Source organism: Trichoplusia ni, chromosome 11, assembly GCF_003590095.1.
Source record: "Trichoplusia ni isolate ovarian cell line Hi5 chromosome 11, tn1, whole genome shotgun sequence".
NCBI lineage: Eukaryota > Metazoa > Arthropoda > Insecta > Lepidoptera > Noctuidae > Trichoplusia > Trichoplusia ni.
Genome location: NC_039488.1, coordinates 3,016,703 through 3,041,255, shown reverse-complemented (window position 1 = coordinate 3,041,255; position 24,553 = coordinate 3,016,703). Strand labels below are relative to the sequence as shown.

The following is a 24,553-nucleotide window of genomic DNA, read 5'->3' as shown; positions in this document are numbered from 1 at the left end:
GTACTAGTGAAAATAAAACAATTCTAATGTGAATCAGCGTTTTTATTGCTAAATTAATCACGATCACTCCTAAAACATCGTGTTAGGCCGATTTACAAATCTATTTTAATTCAAAAGTTTTATTTTAAAAGGCTTTTTTTGTATAATCCTCGCAAATTGTGAGAGCAGTAACCATGAAGCTTGTAACATTAAGGGTTATAATAATACAAATTGAGAGTGAAAAAGTAGCATACATTATAAATATATGGGTAGTCAACTTACGCCACAAAAACGGGTGCCAGATCTGTCATGAATTTGCGGGGATTATTTGTGTATTGAATCACTTCAAACTTCATTAGATCTTTCGATATCTTACCAGTAATTTATTGCTTTTAAGAAATTTTATTTATTTTTGTCATAATGAAACTTTTATTTACAATTTTGAATACTCTAACACGAATAATAGTGAAAAAATACGCTTTTTTTTTTCTTACAAATAGGTATTTGTGGTGATTATATGCAAGGCAAAAGCGTGCCTGACATGGCAATGGCGAAATGGACGGATGATTTTTTTTAAATCATGTACGACTTTAAATCTATTCTTTCTCCAAAACATATTTACAATTTAGAAATTTCATATTGCGTCAAGCTAGCTTTTAATCTCATAAAAATCCTAAGTCCTAGTAAAGATACATTTCACGTTTTCACACAAATTGATTAAAAAGTGGATACCTACTTCGAATTTTAAATTTAACAGCTATGTATCTAGGCACTAGGTTATAGTTTCGCTATTTTATTTTTAATATAGCTCAAATTTATTACGTAGGACATATAAAATCTCAGCCTCTGCCACCCTAGGGTTTCTATCCAACACAGTTACAGTAATTTGAACCAACACTGATGTAACATACGCAAATATCTCATATTTACGCTACTAATATAACCTAACACGTATAAAACCTTTTTAGCATAATTATTTTTGACAATCTTTAGCACAAGCCACTATGTATACATACTAATAGAATTTTACTTTTTATTTTATTTTAAATAGGTAATCTAGACACAAGGCAAAGGTCGACTAAATGCGCCGATTAATTAACCTACACTATTTCGTAATTAAGATTATTTTCTTTTTTGATGGTTTGAGTAGAATCAGTGTATCGCGTACTTTACAATTTCTCCCTGTGTATCAGTTTTATCACAAACGTGTACGGCTGTATTGCCTATTAAGATTTATCAGCTAGCTGACTAGAATTCAGTCGTATCTACAGCGGAATTTTTGTTTTCGACAGTCAAAGCGAATAATTTTAACTACTTTTGGTTACATAGATTATTTTACAGTTAAGTCATCACCGAATGAAAATTTTGCTATATAATTCATCGCCTGATTATAAACAGTCGTTTGTTCTGTGATTAATGTGTCTTAATGAGATGATTAAGGGGCGATGATAATAATAGCCTCGGCTTGTTGTCATTCTCCATCGGGATCTTCGTCCTCCGCGTCTAATAGATTATCCAGACTCGTATCCGAGTCATCTTCATGTCATCTGAAATTAAATGTGTTTAAAATAAGGGTATTATTTTCTGATTTCACCCACCGAATAGTTTGTCAACCATATCTTCTTTGAATGAACATATTTTTGCAACATAGGTAAATTACTAAATATGTACGTTGGATCTTAATCAACTTTGTTACTTGCATCGAATTGAACATAGGTAACCCCAAAACACTGGGAAGCTCTGGTTTTGGAACATTTTTACATGTTCATTTCTGTTTTCTTGTCATAATCAGTGGCAACAAGGTGATATGGCCTTACCTGGCTATATACACAGTGTCAATGTGAGTCAGACGAGCTCCGGCGATTGGTACCGTGGCCGACACTGGGCGCAGTTTGCGACGCTCTAGCGCACTGCGCGCTTGCTGGACAGCCAAGTCCCCGCACCAACGTTCACAGCGAGCGTATATCACTACACCTGAAGTAAGAAATAGGTATTACACTTCGAAAATGGAAAGTCTTTAAAAAAATTAACCAACTGTGTGACAGGCCCAAGCTACTTATTGGAACTGGAAATGCTTGCAGTTGTTTCATAACTGAAGGATTTTCTGTGTAGGGAAGGTTTTTAAAATGCGACATTAGCTTAGTTCATATTAGTAGAAAATGAGTTTTACAAGGTTTTGGAGTTGGTTACATAATATTATTGTTGAGTGCTTACCGGCACCCGCAAACAGGGTGATAGCTGGCCAAGAGTCAAGAAGTAATGGTGTGAGGAACAGGAGAGCAGTCATCAAAGTTATAGGGCCTTGGATACTCTGTGTCTTCCTCATGCCCAGGTTGTGAGCTGGTTGCCAAGAGCATATGAGGACGCCCGATAGCCATACTGAAAAAAGAGGTGTACAACATTTATTAAATTTTCTACCAATCAAATCAAATATCTTTAATTGCTCAAAATTTGGTACAGCATGCAAAGACACGATTCCGTCTTTGCATATGCGTTAAAACCTGACATTATATCAGTCTTGTCTTTTTAAAGAAATCCTCGTTGAGATATATTTAAGAACACCTCGAAGAGGAGGAGATGCCTCCTACATTTAACATTTTGAACGTGTGACTTACGCGGTATTCCCGTTGCAAACATAGGCAGCCTAAGTGTTTCATTGCAGAATGCTACAGCTATCAAAGCATCTGCTACCAGCTGTATGAAGCATCCTGCTGCCGCCCAACGTGCGCCGCGAACGCTAGGCGGAGAAGGAGCGCTTGATTCAGGAACTGATGTCACCACCTTAGGAACACCATGAGAACTTGTTAGACACATCTTTGGGAATGTAATGAGCTTTCTAGTAATTGTAGATCCGACAGATTTTTTTGTCGTCATAAAATTGTAGATAGTTGCGGAGACGATTAATGAAAAAAGGCTTGAATATTGCCTTATGTCGAACTTTATTACGTAGGTAGAGGAGATGAGATAGTTTCATTTACAAGGTATGCACTTAAAAGTACATTTGAGTCTACCAGCTTTACTAGTAAGTAATTCTGACCTGTATCCGATCCCTATACTCCTTGACCACAGCATCAATATCCGTGGAGTCGTCGCCCGAAGACATTTCCTGTTCACTGCCTTCTGCGTCAGAAGCCACATCCACTTCTTCATTGGGCACAACCCCTCTTACGCCACTGCTACTGCTAGTCATTTGATCGTTTTCCTCTGTTGTACAACCAGCATACTCATCCAGGAGAAGGCACTCACGTTCCTCAGTTTCTAAGAGTGGAAAAACAAATCAGTCAGATGACAAATAATTAATTTTACTAATTTAAAACTGTAACAAGTAGCTTAGCCTCTTCTTATTATCTTATTTTAGTATTTTTCGTTTTAGCGGCAATTAGACATTGTTAAGATTTACATTAGCAAGCATTAACAGTAGCTAGTACTGCTTACCAAGCAGATACTGCCTGGTAACGGACAGTCTATCAGCGGTAATAGGGTTCCATTCAATTTAATTGTTAGCTGCGAAGCTATAAAAAAAATACCTTTCGTAACTTTAGACTTGATACTCTCTAAAGTCTTGGTGTGACGAATAGCTGACGGAATAAACCAGAGTCCTCGTTTCGATTTACTTCCCGATGCTTTAGACCCTCGTGCATCTCTCCCAAGGCGTTTGTATTCAATATCTGTGAAAAATTTATCGTTAACTCTATTCAAGTATTCATACATATTTAGTCATCAAAGAATTGACTTAAGCCTCTAATCACTTACCTCCAGCCTCTTTTTGTTCAAGTGTAGGCACACATCGCATGATGATAAAATGGAATGCCTGTATGGATATCCCGAGCAAGTGGCTTGCGTTCATTAAAGTTATCATATGTGACAGAGGACACGCAAAAGCCAGAATCGCTGCCAAACTTCCTGCAAGTGATACATTCATTAAACACTCACCCACACAAAACGTGATTCAAGAATGTAATTTGATAATTCTAGTTAGCAGTTAGGTGATTAAGCGATGATCAGTGAATCCAACCAGTATCTCAGCTGGGTTGCTAAATGACATCATCCCTAATATATTTGCTCGTTATTACCAATTGGCAGGATGTCGATGTGTCTAGCCTGTTCCCTGCTCATTAGGCTCATTGTTTAAATACTCTTAAATATAACCAGTACGAACCTGCGGTGAACACAGCAAGCACTGGGCTACCAGTGGTAGTACTCTCGTACGTCATCGACCTAGTAAGGACTTTCCATTCAGGAGAAGCCAGAGCCACTAGGACAGTGAACAGTAATGGGCAGAGTTCTGTTAGAGCCAAGCAGATTCCGGCGACGGTAACAGCGGCCAGTACTGGACAGACCCAGCCCGCAGCCCTCGCTTCCAGCAAAGTCGTGACGGGTAAAGCCGCGTCAATGCTGTTTCTGGAATCGCAGGAATTGAATAATGAGTATGTAAACAGATACGTATGATTACATATTATTACGCCGATTGATAGTAATGGCCTGATGAAAATTGAAGATATAATGTTCTGTGCGTGGTACCTACGGCAGCCTACGTAATGTAACTTGATGACAATCAATTTGGTAGGTTAATGGGCCAATATTAAATCAGACGTTCACTTACCCTTTTAACATGTTAGTGTAAAGGAAACATAATCCCGATAGAACAATTGTAGGTAATCCAATCATGAGGAAAAGATTTTTCTTGAGAGTTCCACTCCCTTTTGGTAGAGCCACATTGAATGCGTAACAAATTGGTGCTCCTGCCGCAAACAGCTGTAAATTGGACCATTCAATTACTTGAGATCTTTGTAAAATTACGTACTGTTGTACTGTTTATACATATTTTATTCACTAACCTCATATACAGTGATCGGTATCGGCATATTGATATTAGCAATATCGAAGTTAATAAGGCCAAAGATAGCGAAGAACTGGCTGAATATATACAGCAGTATCAACAACATGAATGTAAACATCATACTTTCCTGAAAGAGATAAAATGAATATCACTCATGTGCTCAAGTGGTTCAATCGACTGCCAAGAATAATCCAGTAATTCGAGATACTGGAATTTCCTAGACAACAGGTAAATAGTAAGGGAACTCACCTCTAAACCACACATGAACATAGCACAAACGACCATTACAACGGTGACTCCCAATACGTCAGGCCAGGGTTCCCCTAGCGCTCTAGTCTCGTACCCGAACAGCCACCTCCTCGTCCTTCCTCCCGTCACGTGATCAGCAGTAGCGCTCAAGATCCTCGCACATATTGCCACAGCTACCAGATGCGATAGGAATGTCATCCACATTGCCATAAAATCAGCAAAAGATCGCAAATTTCTCTCACGACGGCCTCTAGACGTTTTTGGAGGTGGAAGTATTTCAGCCAGCTTCTTAAGGTCTTTGCATGTGAAGGCTGAAAGAATAACGTCATTTAATAATAATAGCGCTTGTATACATTAATATCACCTACGTTTTAACCTATTTTCTTCGATTGTAAGGTGGTGTCTTTGAACCTGATTAAAGTAAGATTAATGATGAAGAATGTATGTGGGTCTACACAATAAATATTAGTTTGCGTGAAGATGCAAACAGCCGTAAAGGTTTTTAACGTATATTTTCGAAAATGGCTAAAGTTTGCGTGTGGGCACAACGAAGTCTATGATATGGTAGTAATAATAATGGTTGCATACAAACAGTGATATTAAAAAAATAGATAAGGAACATTCTGAGTCAATATTTCGAAGATGCTTCCATGAAATTTTTACTGTTACATATATATCTTTGTAAACCAAAAGTCTATATTGTCTGTACAAAACATTGTTTTCAGCGATTTAAAATCTGCTTTTTACTGAACAGAGATATTAATACTTACTGGCAATGGTTATAAATATGGCCAGCAGCATGACCGCGGGCACGGCGCAGTAGCTGGAGTTGGCGGCGGCTAGCGGCGCCAGAAGCAGCGCGCCGAGGGTCCAGCGCGCGCCGCACGCCTCGCCGCCGCTCAGCGCGCTCAGCGCACCGCTCATCTTGCTCCGCTCACCACGTTCACTTGTCATCTTGGAATTTCTGTAATTGTGTAAACTTGGTCTTAGTCATTTTTAGGCTTTGTTCTCATTTGCAAGGTTCAAAAAAATATTGTTAAAGCTTTCTTAATATTCCAGATGCTATATCCAGAATCTAACAGGAATTAAATTATACACCGTGGAATAAACTGACACTATCAGCTGATAAGCCTGAGAAGTGTGTTTATTTGCTACCGTTTTCCTGTAATCATGCGCGTCAAAATTGTATGTTATTACAGAAATAAGAGAGCAGTCTCCACTGTACTATTATGGGTTAACCTAAGAATATGAACTCAACTTAAGAGGGTTTCTAAGAAAACTTTTTAAATACGATTTTATCAATCCAAAAGCAAATTGTAAAAGCAAATATTTCTGGTAAAAGAAAAGTCTGAAAAAAAAATTGTTCTAATTTTCCTTCGACTAGTTCGAATCTTTTTGCATTTAGTACATTAACTCGATAAATTTATGGGAAGGTAAAGTTAATAACCAATATAGTGTTAAGTTTATCGATTGTGTCCCGTGACTGCGTAGACCTGTTATAGATTCCTATGGGCGCTACGAAATTTATCATTCTACGAAGTTACGTAATCCTATTATTTATCAGTAGTTTCTATAACGGTCGATACACAATTGAATCGCACATCCTACAATAGATAACTTACCATTTTGCAGCTTTACCACGAATTAAGTGCACTTTTGATGGGAAATTTTAATTTTTCACTAATAAACTACATTTTCACTCAGTTTTTCCACTTGACACATGTTATTATAAGGCTTCTTTGTCTTATTATTCAGGTAGTGTGTGGTTTTGGAGAATTGTTAGCGAGTTTACAGTGTCGGCCGGTAAATAAGGTCGTGTTTTCATGTTTATGCGACAAACGCGAGCAGGGTAGAGCTATAGTTCCCTCTTTGTTGCCTCACTGGCGATCGATACTGAGTATCGGTTGGGGTGACCATCCATGGGGAAGATTTTTCAGCCATACAATATATTCTTTCTATAAAGTGCAGCGTTTTAGAACAGAATGACTGTAAATTTAAGTACTGATTTTGATTAGTTTAGGATAAATTTTCGTTATTGGAAAATATTTTCTGGCAATACTGTTGAATTGTCTTTTGAGAGTTGTTTGAAAATATTTTTAACTCCATCCTCGATAGTCTGTTGAGTCCACTGAATTTAAATGTTAACTAAAGAATTGACTTTAAAGAGATCCTGCTCATATTTTGACTTTTGTTGTTTCCAATAACCATTTCCTTTAAGAATACCAATCAGCGCCTAAAAATGACCTGGAAAAGAGGTTTACTGGACGAAATTGTCATCATCTAATCGAAATTTCTGTGAAACACCTGTTGATTTTTTTCAGAAATCCTTTTAAGTATTATCGAGCTTCACTGAAACTTAGTACGTTGACTTCTTTCGGCTCGCAGTTTAAAGAAACTCTTTGTGATGTAGAAGTAGTGGCGACTAACGATAGGTTTATTTAAGAGAATTCGAATGGCTTGAATAGGTGGTCACTCTATCCTTGTGTAATGCCTACTAATTTTCTAAGGTTTCCTTCTAAACGGTATAGTGGATGTCTAAACCTCTCTTACGAAATAACATACTGACAGTGAAACAGGATTATGTAGTTGCTAAAGTAAGGAAAATTTAATACTCTTCCTTTGTTTTTTGGTTTTAATACGATGATCTTGATACGACTCGTATCATACGAGATGGATTTGCTCATTGGCCTTTTCTTTCTTCTTGTGAAAATTGTTTCTTTTTTTCTCTTGTTAAAAGTTAATGGCTAATGCTAATTTTTTAAAGGGGTTTTTGTAACAACTACTTATTCTAATTTTTGGTTGAAATTGATAATTATTATTGGGTACCGAATGCATTCATATAATATGACAATTTTAGAAGTTACATGTAACCACTCGACCGATTAATGCTTTGATTAATGCTCGTGATTTCTTTATATGCGAACAATTACCGCCGCAATAATTCATTTTTTCTTTCCGTTCCGTCCATCGTGGTAGGCTTTCCTTTTCGCCTCGTTCATATAAAGCAATACAACAATCATTGTAACGAGCAGCATCTAAGTACCTCGGAGGCATTAATGTTACTTAAAGAAACGGCGATACGGCCTTATGCTTTTCTCTAGCAGTAGTTCATTACTACAGGACGTATAAATAATATTATCAATCAAGCGTCATAGCAAAAAGAGCAGAAATGACTCATAATTTCCAGAAACCTACTATAATTCTCGAAAAATCACACTGGCCACGTAATATAGGCATTAGTCGGCTTAAAAGGTTAATCCAATTACGTTATCTGACTCAATGTTCTTCATTGCAGTTCGCGGAAGACTTCTCTCGCGGAACACTGAAGTTGTGATCGGGTTTCAGACAAACAATTCCATTAAGGATGGTTAACATCTGTCATATGTACTTACGGATTTTTTATTCGCTTGGAAAGTTCCTTTTGCCTTGGGAACTAATTGTGGATAATTATTGCTGCACGAGGCCTACTGGCTTATGTTTTTTTTGTTACAGGGCGCGAATTTGTGTTCATATCTCATAATTATGATCTGCTGCACCGCAAAAGATGTAGCCTCAAAAAGTAGGATTCTTTACGCGTAAACATTTTCCTGCAAATAGTCGCGTTTATGTGGCTTGCTTGGATTATGCGTGTATCATGTCTTAATGCAAATGGCAAGCTAAATTCGTTCATGATTATATTGTTACGCCAAATAAAAACAACCTTTGTAAAATTATTATGAATATGAGAATTAAGGTCACTTACGTCTTACCTTAGTTCAGACCTAAATTAGACTGAGAATAAACTGAACCAGAACATAAACTCATTATTAGTAAGACGGAAAATTTACCTAAAAATTTTTACAACTGTGTTTCAGAGTTAGCCTATTTGCTATAATAATATAAATTACCGTAAAAGTATGTCTAGGTAAAGAGCTGGGCTTCGTGTGGCACACGATAGTAATCTCGCAGACATTGCTGAGATCATAATGTGGGTTAAACTCTCATAATTAGGTCACTCAAATCTGAGACAAAGCATTTTAAAGGTTACCTAGTTTAACGAGTTTTTATAAAATAGACTTCTCTTTTTAATATCTACAAATTTAACCCACTGAGTAGTTTCAAAGGTAAGTATTACTTTAAGAAGAATATTTTTTTTTAGTAATAGCGGTTCAGAACGATGTGATTATACAGTTCTATGTACTAACTTTGATTCCCCTGAAAAAACAAAATGTTTTTTTATGTTTACTCATAGAATCATTTTAAAGAGTATACCACAGGGACTAAAAATAAGGTGTTTTTTAGGAACTTTTATACACCAAATTCCATTGGCTTTCTCAAAAGTTATCACCTATGTCACCAGCTAGTATTAATCAAATTATTATGATGTAGACAGTAGACAGACATTGCTAAGTTCATAATGGAAAATCCTTTTACATTACCGATGACAGCGGACAACAAAAGCTGTGTCTTATCTCAATAAGAATAGACCATTGTTCGCACACAGCCAGGCTACACAAAGAATCAGACATTTCAAGATTTTATTAATACTAATAATTTATTTAAATGATTTTACTCAATACAACTAATTTTGTAAACCGAACAGAAAATGTTAGATTCCTATCAGTAACGCTAAGCTTGTTACTCTTTTGTGGACAAACCGCGAAACTGATTGTGATAGACAGAATAACACCAGCAATTTTTACTGAAATCTCTAACTACCTGAAAAGGTTTTTTATCTTACAAGGTAAATTAATAATTATTCTTTACTTAAGTTCTGCTTCCCTTTTACTTAATTCTCTTAAGTGAATTAATCACAGCAGCTGCCTTAAAATCAGTCATCTCCCGGCCTGTACGGCGGGAAGAAAGTGAGTAGGCGTCGTACCATTGTTCTTTATAAACACTGGAATCGGAGCTATCCAGACATTCCCCATTACAACTGTGTACTGAGTGGACGTAGCCCCGGGAATATCTAGCTCCCGTACATTTTCTCACTGAGTTGTTTTTGTTTTTATTTTTAAACATGAAGTTGCAGTTCCTGTGTTTGGTTCTTGGTATAATTTTGTGTTCTAATATCGTGTGCGATGCGTTGCCGTTTCGGGCCGGGAACATAGATTATGTGAGTGTAATAGAAATGCTTATTTTGCATATAGGATTTTTAGAACAGTCATGTAGGTGCTTTCAAAGCCAAGCTTTTTCAAGCATGATAAAATGACTTTTTAATTTAATTTTCCTCATTATTTACTTACTTTTTATTTGTACAGTTGTATCTATGAATAAGTTTTTTAGCCAGCATTATTTTAAGGTAAAATGTTCGCGGTATCTTAAACGCAAATATTTTTTTTATTTTTAAATAGACTCATTCAAAATAATACGAAACTTTTAAAGTGAAGAAGCATTCAAAATGATCCTCTAAATACGTTTTTAAGTTAATAAAGTTTATTTGTATAAAATCATAATTAATTGGTCATAACTACCGAAGCACGAAGAGTTTATAATAGTCAAGATATTAATTAATAGTTGTTTACAATAAATTTTAATAAGGCATTGCATTTTGCAAGTAAAATGCTTTATTATAATTTAATTTAAGTTTCTCGCTTGGCTGCTTTCATATTATAAGTGAAAATAATAATTAGTAACAACAGTTATCTACGAAACAAAATTATGTACAAAAACATGGCGAATTATTTATACCAGTATTACTGGACTGTTCTAAAACCTTTTAAACCGACGTCAAAAAGGAGCAGGTTCGCAATTCCGTCGATTATTTTGGATGTGTATACACTGCTTACGCCCAGATTACTGGACCGTATTAAGATTAGTTATTTTTATTTAGATGCCAATAGGCATTTTAATAGTTAACATTTGGTTTCATAAAAAAAATGAGTTCACCAGTTTTAATTTTATGACCACTATTGTTTTATATAACGATTTTGTTTAATTTGGATGCGGAAGGCGGAGGACCGGGTGTTGTGGCGTAAATTGGGAGAGGCCTATGTCCAGCAGTGGACTATGTTTGGCTGATTGATTGATTGATTGATTTGTTTAATTTCCTTTAATCCTTACAACAATTTTACTTTAATCTTGAATAACTAGATTAACTTTAAATTTCTTGGCTTTCTTTTACGAGCAATACGTGTGTCCATAGAGACTACATTAGGCCACACCAGTAGCTAATTACAGAGTAATCTTAAAAGCGAAATTTTAGTCAGTACAGAGAATCAACCTGTTTAAAGTAGAGCCATTGTAGAAGATAGACACCTATACCTCAAATTTAGTGTGTCATCTCGCTTTTACAAGGGCAACAAAGAGTCTGCCACCACTTCAAAAAGAAGGATGTCACAGAAATTGAAGACAGACGCTTCATTGCCTGTAGCCCTAAAGTGTATTCTCCCACAACTGCAACCACTTTTACCATGGTGATGATAGTCCACCATCCGCTGAAAAAGTAAAAGAACAAAATTGTAATAGAGATTGTCTCTTTCAGATGGAGGCAATACGTCGTATGCAGCAGATTCCTCAATGGCACTGCATGAGGTACAGAAAGTTCCAGCTGCACGGCCACTGCAACCGCTGGTTGATGATGAGGCGGACCTGATACTACAACTCTTGGCCTCAACAATGGAGAATTTAAAAACGGTTCGTCGCGATGTCAGGAAGTCTCTGTCGGTTTAATACTTTTAATTCCAATTTTCAATACTTGTTACGAAGTCAGAGTAAACTTTACGGCGGCTTACCGCTGTGGAAGTATAAGACGGCGGGCTACAAGACATAGAGTGACGTCTTTTTCTAAAATGCATAGCGGTAAGTCCTTAGAGATAGACATTTGGGAGTATTAACTTTTGTAATTTCAATATCATATCTTACTATTGCACTGTATATCTGTATAAATATCTCAATGAATATCCAATACATATTATAAAATAATCTGTAGTACGGACTACCAAACAACGTCAACATGTAGAGTAAAATAAAAAAAATGAATAAATTATTAAATTAATATTGTCATGCTCTATAACTATTAACATTATTGACTGATTCTAGGGACCTTCTCTTTTCTTGATGATTTAAAAATTTACTATTTAATCGTGTGTATATCATGATAAAAATGTAGTTATAGATATTTATCTCTATTTAAAATAGTTGTAGAGTTCTAATACAAATTAATTAGGATTTTTTCTAATAGATTACATCGATTTTATTTAGTATAGCTTAGAGATGGTTTTTGAGAATTATCCAAGTGTATTATATATCAAGTGTAGTAGATAGGTTATATAAGTTTTAGCTCTACGGAAAATATTTTTTATTTTTTTTCTGTTATAATGTTGTCCATTTTCACATTGTTTCGTTTTTACATAGTTCATGAATTAGCCTATGAGTAACAATGTTATAACGTAAAAATCCCAGGATTAAATTGATTAATTAAGAAAATGAAATGCTGGACCACGGCCGGACGTGATGACAATGCGCTAACATATTTTTCAAGTGATTCATTTGCCCCATTCTGTATACATGTAATTGAAGTACATTTTTAGGTTTTCGTTTAAAGGTTTATCACTGATCCGAAGGTTAAAAGGCAGTTTTTTTTTAAATTCTGTCACTTTTTGTCTTTGATATTTTCGGCGGCATTTGTCATCAAATTATATTTTTTATATGTAAAATTATATAAAATTAGTGCTATCTCTACTTGTTTAAGTACTTATAATCAAAACTCTCAGTATTACTTGAATTAAAATTATTATTTTACGAATAAATAGATAAATCATATTGTAGGATAGGTACTTCTGTTACTATACAATAAAGCAATTGGTCTCAAAGATGTGTTTTATTACAACTATAAAGCCACGTGTGAAAGTATCGGAGTTTGACCGTTACCTAATATTAGCGAGACAGAATCGAATTAAGATTATTACAAGATGGCTTTCAGTGCAACGGCTCTTACATAAACATTGAGCTCTTCCTGTATGGACAAGTAACTGGGCTTCCAGAAAACACTAAAGATAGTATAACTTATCTGTGCGCGCGGCGCTATGTGTGTGTGTGATTGACAGCAATTGTCCATTATTAAAGCTTTTACTTGTGTGTTCTTTACACACACATGTAAGTCACAAAGTCACTGCATATTTACGAGGGTTACACACACATGGAATTACGAAGAGATGAATTGCATTGCATACATTTACTTAGATATACATATGAGTTATGTGTCAGTGAGTGGACGGTGTCGTAACAAAGCTACAGTGAATCAGGTTACTGTATTATGTCACCATAAGTAACAAACGTCAAGTGCATTTGATATACCTACTCGTCACTGTGTGATAATAACATTATTTGGATACTGTTGATAAATTGGAAAAGTTCTGGAAATGAATTATGAAGTAAAGCTGACACCCAAACGGTGAACATACATTGAATTCATGTTTTCAATCCTCAGCGTATGAATATAAAGGCGTAAAATATGTTAAAGTTGGTATTTTTTTGATGATAAAAGTTGAATGTAATCAAAATGTGTGACTTAACTTGTACGTTGTGGATAATAAAGTTTGTGATAATACGAAGGCATAGCTCTTGGTATTTCATTAAACTCTTTCAGCAACAAATCGCGGCGTTTCTTTTCCTTCTGCAAAACAGTTTCTTCTATCGGTACTTCCTCCCGTTTAAGAGCAATTTTCTTCGTTTCTCGTCTGTCCATTAGGATGTTGTTCACAAAACGGACAGTGAAAAAGAAAAAGAGTTCAACGAAGCTTAGTAAACTAGCGCCGACAAATAGCCCCGTCGTTCCTCCGACGGACACTGAAAAATAATGAGTGCTAGCATGAAATATTGCGAACAAACTTGTTTGTGTACACAATGAAAAGTAAGAACATCTGAGGTGTTTATTACCTACTAAATCAAGACGACTCCTTACCACATTCCGTTTTAACCTTTCTGTGGATAAGTAGGCAAGGACAATTTCGACATGCGAACTCGTTTTGATTTTCTTTCTGAAAAGGGATAATTAGTATAAATATATGTATATTAATTTATCTCTTTGAAGGTGTGTGTTAAACATTTTAAACCAGACATTGAACAGAGCACTTTAGCGGTTTTTCATTAGGTATATTTTTTCCCAAAACTGCATATGTATTTAGTCGTGTCTTATGGCTTTAAACAGAAACCAGGTCAAAAGATAAGAGGCATTTAAACATAAATCAACGAGGTACTTGTTAATAATATCCTTGATGACGGTAATCTCCGCCTCATCACAGGAAGGCATACAATCACAGATTAGTCCTGTCCGACGGTTCCACGCAGGTTTCAGTATAGTCAGCTCTCGGACATGCGTGTTCAGACAGGCCATCCCCGATACATTACATCTCCCTGCATCATCTGTTGTGAAACAATAAAAACGAGTATGTGATGGTAGTTGTCGCAATTTTCTTTATTGGAAGATAAAAGATTTTAATAAACTTTCTCAGAAAACGGATGCTCTCTTTGGTAAGAAGAGGCATTAAAATACTCTGTTTTAATTATTGATTAAACCTTCTGGTCGATTCTTGGCAGTGCATACTGCATACATCATTTACCAAGAGAAAACAAATAGCCGTAATAAGAGGCATATAAAAAAAAAGATCATTCCGATCTATGACCTTAAATGGTATTAAACAAAATATTGAAGTGTTAAGTAAATGCCTGCGGATTTCCCCACTGCTGTTGAGGTGATACTTATAATTAATTTCAAATACAACTCACCAGCTCCAGGCATAAAGTGATCATTACAATTGCACATCTCCAGCTGAGCCTTTTTGCGGCATAGCACCGTGCAGGCACTGTAGGAGTAGTGAGGATACAAGCCCTCATCGTTCTCGTAGTGGAACCGGCAGACACGCTGGATCGGAGTCGTCGAAGCCACCAATGGATCGTTCTCTATGTGTTTTACTGATAGCATACGGCTGAAGAAAATGTTGTAATCAATTAGAAGCTTATACAATCAAGTGGGCAAAATAGTAAATGTGGAGTGGAATTTATCTGTCTTGCAAGATAAAAGCAGAGAATATAGATTTTAATTACTTAGGAAAACCTGTACTTTAAAAAAGTTTGCTACTCTTTTACTTGTTTGTTGTTCATATGTTTCGTTTTATAAGCCGTGTTTACAAAAGGTGCTAGGTATTAGCGCAATTTTCTAAGAATATAAAATGTAGCGTGTCGTATTTGTGGGTAAATATAGGCTGGCTGTAATGGATCATGCAGTAAGTAAGGCTTACCGATAATTGTAACCCAGTTTGAGGTTCAATGTGGAGGATAGCAAGGTGGTTATTGTTGGAACTTCATCCTCTCCGATAGTGTATAACTGGTAAACAAAAATATATTTTAAAGTTACTTATTAATTTAACGAGTCGGCCCGGCAAGCGATGATATCTCATAGATTAATTAAGGTGTGGACAATCCTTTTCCCGAATTCCACTTATAAAAAATAGATTGTAGCCTCTAGGCTAGACCTAGACTTCTTAGACCTAGTGAATATGCAAATAAAATTGCATTAATATTGTCAAAGACGTTTTGAAGGAATATGGTAACAAACATTGTGATACGATTTATTTTATATCAATAAGTATGCGATTTTGTCCAGTCTATTCTAGTTGGATATCAATTTTACAAGTGCAATCGCAAATATTTACAAATTAAATATCAAACATGAACGTGGGACGCTTTTTATATTTTTACTAGCTGTAGCCCGCGACTTCGTCCCCGTGGTTAGAAGATATAAGTTACGATTTTTTTTTTTTCACATTTTCCATTATATCTTCGCTCCTATTAGTCGCAGCGTGATGGTTTGTAGCCTATAGCCTTCCTCGATAAATGGTCTATTCAACACAAAAATATTTTTTCAATTTGGACCAGTAGTTTCTGAGGTAAGCGCGTTCAAACAATCAAACTCTTCAGCTTTATATATTAGTACTAGCTGTTGCCCGCGACTTCGTCCCCGTGGGTAGAAGATATAAGTTATGATTTATATCTACCCTATTCTTTTCACATTTTCCTTTGTATCTTCGCTCCTATTAGTCGCAGCGTGATGGTTTATACCCTAAAGCCTTCCTCGATTAATGGTCTATTCAACACAAAAAGAATTTTTCAAATTGGACCAGTAGTTCCTGAGATTAGCGCGTTCAAACAAACAAACAAACAAACAAACTCTTCAGCTTTATATATTAGTATAGATAATGGTCTATTCAACACAAAAAGAATTTTTCAAATTGGACCAGTAGTTCCTGAGATTAGCGCGTTCAAACAAACAAACAAACAAACAAACTCTTCAGCTTTATATATTAGTATAGATAGATAACTGATACCGGTATTACACATCAACTGTAGAGAAGAATAAGATGAATATGTTGAATATTCTGTAACACCCTGTACAGTTGTACACAATGCAAGGTGTTGCAGAATTATAGCATAAGTACTTACGGTAGATAACATCGCTACGTCAAATTTGAGAACTCCGCGAGGATTTCGCATGTTGCTCTGCATTGGATAGGGATGTGGTTCCCTGGAATAAGCTTTCCCACTTTAATCAATTTACACTTCATATTGTTTGTATAAAAAAACTAATAAGTTAGAAAAAAGGGGTGACACTAGTCCCAGGTTCGATCCCCGCGTAAGAGAAGCGTGATTGTGATCCACGAATGCTTGTTCTGAGTCTAGGTGTCTTTGCGCATGTGAATGGAATATTTGTGAAAACTCCCGCGACACCGGGATTCAATTAATTAGTGCGGGACTCGTTGAAATAAAGATTGAAAGGACTGTGCTCGTAAGTATTTCAGTAGTCGGTGTCAATAGAAAATACTAAAATGTATGGAAATGGCATTTTATTTCATTTAATCACGTGACTCAGAGTTGTCATTTTTATACATTCGAGCGATGTTTTTGAATGATTTTTGGTATTAAAATCACTAATTTTAATAATAACAAAAAAGATATAAATATACTTTACTTGACTTGTATCGAATTAATAATATAACAAGGTCCCATGTCGGTTTCTATAGGCTGAAAATATTCGCAGCAAGGAAACGGTTTGTCATTGTACGAGCAGTTTTTCAAAATATCGTCGCATTCATTTCTGACCAGTTTGGCATAGTAGCTGTAGTTTGACATCAGACAATCAGGGTCAGGATTAGCTTCCAGAAAACACGTGTTTACGAGGACGAAGCTCGATCCTCGGTAGTACGCTATTTCTGTCAACGTATCTTCTAAATCCACTAAATGATTTGGATCGGGCCAGAGTCTGTGTAAAAGAAATTGTTTAAAATTTACAATATTGTCTCATCAAATGCTTCCAAAGTTATTTAAAATCAGGCATTACAAAAGAAAAAATTTGAAGGGAATTACTTGTACTTTTTATCCTTACAAAGCTATTGATTGATTAATTTAAAAGTCCTTTGCTCTTCTGTTCTACAAGTGCAACCCATGCAAACGGTAATGTTCAACGAAAACCTTAACGGGATGGAAGTAAAAGCAATCTAAGGCATGTGTCCAATCAATAAAATTATCAATACAAGTGTACAACAATTGAACAATTATGTTAGTATCGTTCTTTTGTCACTTGTACAGGGTTGGAGACTTACCTGTCAGCGACTTCGAATCGCTTCTTTTTATTGTCCACTTCGCAGATGGCTACCGTGGGCATCTGAGTATCCCACTCCGTGTAGGTGGTTTCCAGGCCAAAGCTAATAGGGCTATAGGTGAAGGCTTCCCAGGCCGATATTATCAGGAGCGCTGATCCGTACCATGATAGAATTACGAGTGCTGCCCATAGAATCCTGGTCAAGTATTTTATATTTAAGTCTGTGAACCGCACATCGGTCTTCGGTGACCGATGTGCCGAAGTGTCCGATAATGTTCATTGTATTAGAGAGTTTTTTTTTATTTATTGTTTTTTTAAATATTCGCTTAAATTGTTCTAAGATTTATGTTTCTATATTATTATGAAATAATTTATCATCTTACTCACACTTACCTTTCGATCCAATGTTTGGTATCGTCAGCAATAAAATGTATTCCAGCAAAAGTACAGTTAGCGCAATAATCTTTAATTAACTCTTTGCATATTTTTGTTTTCGTTTTAGGCATTTTTTATTTTATTTCGAGTTTCTTACAGGCAATGAACGTAAACTAATTAAAAAAGTAACATGAACGTTTTATATTGTGCAAATGATGTGAATTATTAATCATCAATTATGTAGAATTATGAAATGTCGTGATTATATGGTGTAACAGCGAATGCCTAGCTTTCAAGGTTTCTTCGTGGAATGCAAACATACTAGTGTGTGTAAATATTTATTTTCAACAATACATTTAAGGCCGAACTATAACATTGATATTAATTATCATAACGATTTTAGTGACAATGATGGAGCTATTTACATACATCGCTCTGTCTCTTTCTGTCAATTTAATAGTACGGCCTTTATTTACATGAGTAAATCCACAAATTATATACTCGATAATGCTTTAAAACTAAAATATAAAGTATTGCACCATACATAGCCACTCCACGCTACTCTAGACAAGGGTATATTTACAATTATTTACATGATTATAATCTATAGGGACAAAGTATTTGTAGCTTAGGATACATTTTTTGACCCCCCTAAGGACAATTTTTACAGAGATCACTTTTAACCGTGACACCGTTTGCATTCTTCTAGGTCAATAGCCTAACCTTAGAATAATTCTTACAAAATAATATCTACAATTGATAGAAACTTTAAACATCTTGACATAAAAAAACCTCTAAAATACGAGTAAAGCTTAGTTAGAATTTTTGGAAGTCCAATTGCTATGATTTTTGAGACCGTTCCCGAGTTTCTGAAAGGCATATGAGCTCTTTAAACTGTTATCATTGCTAAAATGAGATGCATTATAATCACTGTCTCACTTCCACAATGAAAACTTGCTTTAAGAGCTTGCTGAACAAAAAGAAATGTCTATCATACTCAAATAAGTATAATAAACTAAGTGGACAGTACATTAAACGGCCGATTAAGCTCAACTGCCTCAAAAACCGGTGGTAGATACCTTATAGTTCTATTTTCTACTACAAATATTGCAATACTTCTTGGCTAGGAAAGAGAGATTGATCAAAGTAGTCTTGTTCGCTGAATTCGTCGTGGAATGTCAGCGGGATCTGGTTCAGTTTGCTTTCCTCCGAGGCAGGCGGAAACGTTTTCCTGGGGATCAGGCCGGCGTGAGTGAGGATCTTGTAAATCTCCTTGCGTGACACGTCGTGAGCGTCTCTTGCGTATACCTTTAACATAAATAGGATAGTTTGAGTACTCGCGTTCTTATAAGAACCTGCAGAACTTACTGATAAAAAAAGCTTAAATAAAAGGCTTTTAAAAAAAATACAACGAAAAGACAAAATAAAACCAAGCATTACTAGATATAATTGAAAATGCTATCTACTTCAACAGATTAATCTATGACATTAATATCTATGATACGATTTTATAAATTGTGCATGTTACCAACTTAATCAGGTAATGGATTGTCGGACTTAAACGCGCGGTTCCGTATAACCTGTTTAACCAGGAACGACTGCCTTCCTTATCTCACCAGCCAGTTCTAGGGTCAACTTGTTTAAGATTTACTAGCTTAGATGTCTTACCAGTTTTTCTCCCTTATGTAATAAGCTGGTTAGCGGTAGCACTTGTAATAGGTGTGGGTTCCGTAACGCTGGGCTCCTGAGGACTGGTGGCAAGAGGTCTTCCTCCCGGCGCACAGCCAGCACGTCTGGGTGCGGGGGAGGCATACACTTGACTAAGCATGAGCATGTCGTCAGCAACAGTACCAGAGACCTCATTGTGACCTGAGGATGAACAAACACATTACACATTGCATTTATGTGAAGAAAAAAGAGATGTGTGAAAATCAAGTGATTGTATTCGTTTACTTCATTGCAACAATGAAGTTTTGACGATAATGGCCCATGAAATTATGTAATAATGATTTGAATTATGTTTTTGACAATTTCTTTAATGTTTTTCAGTGATAGATCTAAATACGTTGGGTCAAGCAGTCATGCTGGCAAAGTAGGTGGTTAAACACGCAAGGCAATAGTCTAGCAGCCCAGAAGAGTCGGGATACGACCGAATGTCGGGAGCCACGTAATGACTTGCGGCCACCTTAGGCGCAGGTATGTGGAAGGTGAGTAATGAGTGGCTCAACGTCCCATCATGACCAGGACCAGGACCAGGAAGTGCTGGACGGCAAGCTCGTGTTTCACGTGCGCCCCAAAGAGATATCACCAAGCTCTGTGGAGCCCATTAGGGGACCAGCAGAATTGCTCAAAAGGGTTAAACAAAGGGCAAAGGAAGGAACATGATGACAAATGATTTTCTATACCAAAAAGATGCCTAAATACATTCCGATTTTCCCAATTCTCGTAATAATGTTTCGAATTTCCTTATGAACGCTCTTTGACGTCAATACAGTTCCACCAACAGTTAGTGAAACTAAATGTCCCAGTTTCAACAAACTATCAGTTCGCATTAAAGTTGTACTCGGTTTACCGAATAGCTTCAGCAATAGTTAAATCGAAATTCATGTTTCTTTGTGCAATGGAGTTCTGTTAAATGTTTGGTGAATGTTCCTGGAGTACGAAATACTTAGTCATTGTAGCAGTTTAGCTTTGTTATACAAAGGGTGTATCACTAAAGTTATATTTTTATGTTTGTGGAAGAATGGAAGATAAATTCTTTAAGAATAACAGACAATACAGAACTGTAACATGTTACTGTGTGGTAACCACTAATTACATATCCAAATTGCGAAATTAAATGCAATCATTTATTCTGCAAGTAGTATTTATCATCACGTTGAGTAAAACGGTTGAGAGAATCTTAAGGGTCGCGGACTTTGTCCGGTCATCACAAAAATGTCTCGTTTAAAATGTATAAACAAATGCAGAGATTTTTGGACTGGCCTTCGCGTTTTTGGAGTGATCTTTTGACCGCCACAGTCTTATAAGCATGACAAAGCGTAAATAGCGAACGTAGAGTGTGGTAATTTTGCCACGTCATTTTAACTTGCCTATGATGGTCAAAAGGTTAGAGAAATGAGACTAATATTGATGAAACATAATTATTATGTATGTGTAGTACGTTATGTTTTTGTTTAAAACACACATCAAAATATTTAATTACTTATTAGTGAAAACACACTTGACTGCACGGACAGCAGAGAGTTAAAGGTCACCCCAGCAAAGACACTGCGCGAGACGTGTCGGAGTTCAATCCCCGCGTAGGAAGAGCATGTGTGATCCACGAATGCTTGTTCTAAATCTAGCCCCCGCGACTAAAAAACAATAATTTCTTACTGCGGCAGTCGCTTAAAAAGTATTTTAATTCTTGACTGACACTGACGAATGATGCAATTGAATTGCACTCATTTATTTGAACAAAGAGTTTATTATGATTATTCCTATTTTGACATGAAAATTCTTAAAACATATTAGTCTGTCATTTAGAGATGTGACCCACTTGTCTTTGAAGCATTTAAACAAAGCGTTTACTACTAATTATTATTTAAACTGTTTACTTTTTTGGTCGGCTTAGTAAGTAAGTAGAGTCATTAATCATGTTTTGAGTGACATGTTTGGCCTCCAATATTTAAAGACCAATTATTGTCTGGCTTAAGACAATAGACACAAATACTATTTTTCATTTATCCAACAGTATTTTCCATAGGTACTCAAATTATACAACCGGTCTCTTCGAAAAATGATGGAATTTTTCTGACGTACTTCTAAACGAATTTCTCAAAATAAAAAGAACATTTCTCTAAAAAAGAATTAGTTTTCAGTGCAGATGTTTAAAAACCTGCAACCATGTTTTTTTGCAAATTCTACACTTCATCGTCCATTTTCAACGACTCAGTTTGAACAACAATTAACAGTTTTGAAATCTACATACAATTTCAACAATCGTAGTTACTAAGTGAAAACTTTCCATCTATGTTCATACTTCAATGCCAATTATCGATATCTACTCAATATTCAACGCATCTGCAATTGAAGAAAATTATGACTCCAGTAACTTTCCGAATGTACGCAACTTCTTTACTTGACGACTATCACTTTAGGTAAATGACCTTTGTTCCAAAAGGTATAAGGTCCATTTTCAAAAGAGGCTTTATATTTAAGATATATCTACGATCGCAATACCCACGTGCTTTCGGACAATGGCTTCAAGGTCAGAACTCATAAACATAACATACTTTCGTCAACATATAATCGTGTAGCCGTTGGTTAATGTTCTAGAACTTTATAAACCTTTAAATAACTAACCAGTGTTGTGCAAATACCTTTTACGTTTATTTTTGGCAAACGCTAGTAATTGTCAGGTACAGTTGAGTGATTGGATCAGAAATAGTTCTTGTGGAAAAGCACTTTGCCTCTAGGGGCATCGGACAGGAAAGTCCAAGCAAGTAACATAGGGTGATGATATTCAAATTGGCCCAAAAAGAAGTTACCTAACTTAAATGTTTCTGCATTTTGAATTTAGTTTTTTGGTTTCTACACCACTATGATTTCATCACCAAATTTTGATATAATTTATGGGTATTTTATTCAAACATTTTTTTGCAAAAATGTGCACTTTATTAGCATACAAACATTTATAACATTCATGAATAAATTAGGTTTCCTAACGGTCGTAAAATGTGCATATCGTCAAGGTCTTTTGCAATGTTCCAAAAAAACATGCATTATATTTATAACAACTATCTTTATGGTTAAAAATGGAAAGAAAAGCTAAAAATCTTGAAGTTAAATAACGACATATAACTACAAAAAATATATGAACTTTTTTAAGAAACGGCGCTTTCTTCCCCGTATCATCGGAAAACAAATTCAAAGACCACAAAAATAATTGTAACGGAATATAGTTTTAGGTAAATCTTTATAATAATAAAATTAGTGAGTATCACTACTGTTATCCAATCGCTTACTTACCTTTAATACTCCTTAAAACAAAACACAACTTAAAGGAAAATAGAAGATCAATGGGTATTCCACAACTATCAAAATCACTTCACACTTTACACCGGCATCAGCAGTTAATAACACAATATTCTTTAAAATTACTTTAGCGTAAGTAAATATCAAGACGTGTGGTTGTCAAGCCACTGGTGCGTTGGTGTGTGGCTGAACATTCGCAATGAGGAGTAGCCAAGAGAGTGGTGGCGCCTACCCACCACCGCTGGTTGTTGCGCTAAGCAACACAAACACTGCCCAATTAGTATCGATAATATTTACAACTTACAACAATGATCATATCAATATTACATTACCGATTTATTGTTGAACTTTTGTTTCTTATTCATGTTAAGAAACAATGTCAGTAGTTTTTGTGTTACGGATCATTAAGGCTAGTCATTGACAGTCACTAATAGGGTTCAAAGGTCGAATTATGAACCAGGTTAGGTTTTTTGCAATTTCGCGTTGCAATATTTTCGTGGTACCAGGTGCAAGAGTAGGTAGTTTCAGTCGGTAAAATTATCCATACCCCTTTCCCTTTCTAATGAAAAAAGCCGAAAAGAAAATGGGGACAAAATTAAGTTTATTTGTTAAATAAAGTGGAAAATAAACAAGCTCAAATGGATAACCTTAATACCACTATCCCGTTCCCTGGTTTCTAAGGTGCACGAAGTAAATAAAAGCAGAAGATACATCGACATTAAATTGATTTGTTAGAATGTAAAGTGCTGAGACAAGATGACTTGCGATCTCTATGCTACGCAACTTCAAAGAATGGGTTCGACGTGCATAATTAAGCGTATGAAATACTCGATGCATCATTTGGTACATAATTCAATTTCGCAAAGAAAATGGATATCGAAGGAATAATTTATTTGCTTTAACAAATTATGTCGAGTCAGATGTTGATATACATTATTTAAGAAATCCATCAATACAATATTCTAAGCTTACAATTGTCAAGGTACTAGATTCAATTAAAAAAAAATAAGGTTGTTTTCTTTTATCTCTATAAAATTAAAAGTAAGTTGAAATATCGTATGACGTCGCTTCTCAGTTTCTTTACGTCATCCATTTCCATACATTTCACCATCTTGACGTGCGTTGTCTTTGTAATTTTTGGTTGAAATTATTGAAATAAGAAATATATTTCCAATTTTTTTTAAACTCTGTCTGATGGACCCGTATAGAACACAAATTTGACATAGAGAAGGCTGTTTTTTTGAGGTCTCCTATTAAGTCTGATATCAATTTCATTCAAGTCGTCATTCATCATTAGCGGCAGTTGAACTTTCGTAAATACAGCAAAAACAGACTCACCACTATTATAGCTATTATTAAGTAACACTTATATGAATGGCATCCAAAATAGCAAGTCATCATAGGCTTAGCGGACTAGAACATCAACAACATTCTCTCAACTCTTGAAAAAAACTCCGCAAGAAATTATCTTGACAAAATTCAAATTGTGTAGCTTTTTTTCCAATCCTTTAACC

The 24,553-nt window shown here is 35.6% G+C and overlaps 3 protein-coding genes across 6 annotated transcripts in view; all 3 read right to left on the bottom strand.

Moving 5' to 3' along the window:
• Positions 1-10: 10 nt before the first annotated feature.
• LOC113498496 lies at positions 11-8,791 on the bottom strand. 3 transcript variants are annotated; one of them, XM_026878506.1, is made up of 13 exons: positions 6,691-8,790; positions 5,839-6,032; positions 5,069-5,379; positions 4,818-4,946; positions 4,583-4,734; positions 4,139-4,380; positions 3,733-3,882; positions 3,507-3,647; positions 3,017-3,237; positions 2,595-2,760; positions 2,194-2,358; positions 1,797-1,953; positions 11-1,526 (listed from the first exon to the last, which is right to left on the bottom strand). In XM_026878506.1, exons 2-13 carry the CDS (start codon positions 6,020-6,022, stop codon positions 1,523-1,525), a joined length of 2,022 nt encoding a protein of 673 aa, XP_026734307.1. In that variant the 5' UTR covers positions 6,023-6,032; positions 6,691-8,790; the 3' UTR covers positions 11-1,522. The 3 variants fall into 3 exon arrangements, with proteins under 3 accessions (XP_026734307.1, XP_026734308.1, XP_026734309.1); XM_026878507.1 differs by lacking the exon at positions 6,691-8,790 and having other exon boundaries at positions 5,839-6,366; XM_026878508.1 differs by lacking the exon at positions 11-1,526 and having other exon boundaries at positions 1,793-1,953; positions 6,691-8,791.
• A 2,848-nt stretch (positions 8,792-11,639) lies between these two features.
• LOC113498781 (pickpocket protein 19-like) lies at positions 11,640-17,918 on the bottom strand (the record flags this gene model as incomplete). The annotated part of the gene is made up of 9 exons (XM_026878925.1): positions 11,640-13,837; positions 13,928-14,028; positions 14,248-14,413; positions 14,777-14,976; positions 15,289-15,374; positions 16,490-16,589; positions 17,016-17,343; positions 17,411-17,433; positions 17,647-17,918. Coding segments are annotated over 9 exons (1,554 nt in total), but the record flags the coding sequence as incomplete, so codon positions are not given.
• Positions 17,919-18,345: 427 nt separating this feature from the next.
• LOC113498564 overlaps positions 18,346-24,553 on the bottom strand; it is a 103,806-nt gene continuing 97,598 nt past the window's right edge. The window contains exons 1-3 of one of the 2 annotated variants that reach the window (XM_026878615.1): positions 23,034-23,275; positions 19,689-19,889; positions 18,346-19,328 (exon numbers count right to left, since the gene is read on the bottom strand). In XM_026878615.1, the coding sequence (XP_026734416.1) occupies positions 19,119-19,328; positions 19,689-19,883 (405 nt within the window). In that variant the 5' untranslated portion in view covers positions 19,884-19,889; positions 23,034-23,275 and the 3' untranslated portion in view covers positions 18,346-19,118. Of the gene's footprint in view, positions 19,329-19,688; positions 19,890-23,033; positions 23,276-24,553 lie in introns of those variants that run through there. The other variant, XM_026878616.1, reaches the window with a different exon arrangement.